The following is a 3518-nucleotide window of genomic DNA, read 5'->3' as shown; positions in this document are numbered from 1 at the left end:
AAAACCTCCCTTTTAAGTGTGAGCCTAAGCCTTTAATAGCGGAACCATTTCTCCATTCCCTCAAAACCTCCACGAAAAGTAAGTGATGGCTCCTGAAGAATAGCTCAGAGTTGTCGCCTGGACTTCATACACGCGTGTACAGGGTACACACACACCTACAAGGCACGTACCTTCTTCACGCTGTCATAAGTGGATGAATTTACATGTGGGAAACACAGAAGATGGAGACATCTAATAATGACCTTTATTCCAGATAATAATTGAGTTCCGGCTTCATCTCTTCTGTGTGTAGTAACTTAACTTCTTGTACCTGGGACTCTAAGCCCAAGACTGCAGGCCACACGCAGAAAGACCTTTTAGAACACAGCTGTGTTTTCTCCCCTTGCTGTATGTCGTCTATAGCCAAGTACACACAATATAAAAATGTACCATCTTGACCACTTTTAACTGGCCAGCTCGGCACTGCCCAGCCCCTATGCAGCCATCACCACAGCCCATCTCCGGAACATTCTTGATCTTGTAAACCTCTGCCATCATTAAAAGACTCCTGCCCACACCCACAATCCCTGGTGTCCCTATTTTAGTCCTGTCTCTGTGGATTTGACTAATCTAGGTGCCTCCTGTCTACCATAGAAACAACACAGCTGTGTTTGCTGGGGCTGGCTTACTTCATCTAGGATAGTATCCTGAGGTCTGTATGTGGTTAACAGGCATCAGAATAGCCCCTAGGTTTGTTTCTTTGGTATAAGATCTTGCTGGAAGCAGCAAGAAGAGCTCATTGCCCATTTCATCTCCTAATGTTCCTGGGTGCATGGTAAACACGAATCCAAGTGGCGAGCTCCTCAGCTCCTCCATTCCTCCATAGCACAAACCACGAGTTGTTTCTGACCAAGAACAGAAAGACTTGCCTGCTCTGAGTCAAATTAGCCAATTCTGTATTTTAGTCCCACTTGCCAACGCCACCCCGCCAGTTCTATATGCTAGCTTCTGCTGTCAAGATACTTCCCGGGGTTAGCACTAGAAAGCCAAACGCATACCAGCTGGGACAAAGGAGAAACACATTGGCTCTCACAATTGAGATAGGACAGCTTCAGCTAGACCTGCGCTCCGTTACTGAAATAAGCACCCTGCCTCTCCACAGTCTGTCTTCTCCATGCTGGTTTCATCCGCAGACTCCACACAGTGGAAGGTGGCTGTCATCAGAACACCAAACTTTTGTCTTTCCGTGTGCAGAATCAGCAGAGAAGGCTCAGACAAGCACAGTCCTGCCAGCATGGTATATCCCTGTCTTAGTTATGTGCTTTCTATTGCTGGAAAAAAATACCATGCCCAAAAGCAACATGGGGAGGGAAGGCTTTATTTCATTTTATACCCCTCAGCTCACACTCCATCACTGATGGATGAAACTCAAGGCAGGAACCTGGAGGCAGGAACAGAAGCAGAGGCCACGGAGAAAGGCTGCTTACTGGCTTTTCCTCATAGATTACTCAGCCTGCTTTATTATAAACCCAGGACCACCTGTCCAGGGATGGGGCCACCACAATGGGCTGGACCAGTCCACATCCACATCACTCACTAATCAAGAAAAAGCATCACAGACTGTGTACAGGTGAAGCTTCTGGAGTCACTCTCTCAATTCAGAGCCCCTCTTCCCAGGGATTCTAGCTGCTGACAAGTTGACAGAAAACCCACATACCTTTCCTGAGCCCGTGGCTGCGGTCAGGTGTGGATCCCACATCTAACCCGGGAGTGGGGATCAGGGCCATCGCCGCCAGGATTGTGGGATTGGAAGTGAAAGAAAAAGTCCCCAAAGAAAACCCAGGCTGCTGAACAAGGATATAGTTCAGTGGTAAAGGCCTTGCCTAGCATGTGTAAGGCTCCCAGTTCAGCCCCCAGCACTGCAGAAAAAAGAAGGAATGAGTGGGGCAGGGAGGAGGAGAGAGGGGCAGAGGGAGGGAAGGGAGAGGAGGGGAGAGGAGAGGAAGGGAGAGGAAGGGAGGGAGGGAAGGAAGAAAACCAGGTCTACTGGGTTACTCTCCTAAGAAAGACCACTGTCTCCAGAAAGAACGGCTAGAGAGATGGCACAGTGGTTTAGAACCCTTGTTTGTTCAGAGGCTTGGTTCCCAGCACCCACATGATGGCTCACGGATGTCTATAGCTCCAGTTCCAAGGGACCTGATGCTTTTTTTTAACCTTCACAAGCGTCAGACATGCATGTGATGCAGACATACATGCAGGCAGCACGCCCACACACATAAAATAAATAAATAAAAATTATCAGTAAAATAAAAGGAAAGAAAGGGGGGGGGGAGAAAGAAAGGGTGGCTGTCGCGGAGACCACTCTGCTGGGGAACTATGTTTAGCATTGCCTGGGGACAATATGCAGTCCAGAAAAGCTGGTGCTTGCAGAGAGATTGACTTCTGGGAGAAAGCGATGCCCTCAGTAATAATCCTGCCAAAAACTGTTGCCTCGTGCATTAGGCTCTCCCAGAGGGTAACAGGAACCCGCAAGTGACAGGAAGCTCAGCTCACAGCGGCTGAGGGAAAAACCCAAATCTGATAGAGTAAGTATTTTTAACAACAGGAGTAAATATTTTCTTACTGCAAAACATACATAGATGGGCTGTTTTCAGTAAACAACACATATGTTATTTAAGTAAATTTTCTTTCATATTTAATACACTGCATATGTGCTTCTAAATACTTTACTATTTGGCCGGGCTGCGGGTGTAGATCTACAGACAGAATGGTTGCCGCAGATACGCAAAGCCCTGGGTCTGACCCCCAGCACTTTAGAAACCAGGCATGCTGGAGGATGCAGGGCAGGAGTGTAAGTTTAAAGCCATCCCTGACTAACAGCCTGCACTATATGAGACTCTGTCATGCACACATACAAAAGAAATGGTTAGTTTTTTGTCGAAAGTAGGATTATTGGGGCTAGAGAGATAGCTCAGTGGTTAGGAGCACTGGCTATTCTTCCAGAGCATCAGGGTTCAATTCCCAGCACCCACATGGCAGCTCATAACTGTCTGCTCCAGGGAATTCAATACTCTCATACATGCAGGCAAAACACCAATGCACATAAAATAAAAATAAGTAATAAATCACTTTATTAAAAGTAGGATTATTTAATACTTTCTGTAACCTGAATTCCCTATATAAAATGATCTGGAGTTTCTACAACTGTGATTACGTCATTTTTCTCCTGTTGACACGTATAAATTTTCAAAAAAAAAAAGTGAAAAAAATCAATTAAAAAAGAAAGAATTAGAGGCTGGAGAGATAGCTAAGTGGTTAAGAGCACTGACTACTCTTCCAGAAGACCCAAGTTCAATTCCCAGCCCCCATCTAAGTGGTATAAATCCAGTTTCAGGGTGATCTGACACATTCACACCATTGCACATAAAAAATAAAGTTAAATAAATCATTAAAAAATTATTTGAGCTGGGCGGTGGTGGCACATGCCTTTAATCCCAGCACTCGGGAGGCAGAGGCAGGTGGATCTATCTCTGTGAGTT

At 45.9% G+C, this 3518-nt stretch overlaps 1 protein-coding gene across 1 annotated transcript in view; it reads right to left on the bottom strand.

Moving 5' to 3' along the window:
• Positions 1-1766, bottom strand: part of Clec2l (C-type lectin domain family 2 member L) — a 30266-nt gene extending 28500 nt beyond the window's left edge. The window contains exon 1 of the mRNA XM_005365889.1: positions 1697-1766. Within this exon, the coding sequence (XP_005365946.1) occupies positions 1697-1766 (70 nt within the window). The remainder of the gene's footprint in view (positions 1-1696) is intronic.
• Positions 1767-3518: the final 1752 nt, after the last annotated feature.

The sequence above is a fragment of the Microtus ochrogaster genome, unplaced genomic scaffold (assembly GCF_000317375.1).
Source record: "Microtus ochrogaster isolate Prairie Vole_2 unplaced genomic scaffold, MicOch1.0 UNK4, whole genome shotgun sequence".
Taxonomy (NCBI): Eukaryota; Metazoa; Chordata; class Mammalia; order Rodentia; family Cricetidae; genus Microtus; species Microtus ochrogaster.
The sequence above is the reverse complement of the archived record's forward strand: the minus strand, read 5'-3'. Positions and strand labels throughout refer to the sequence as shown.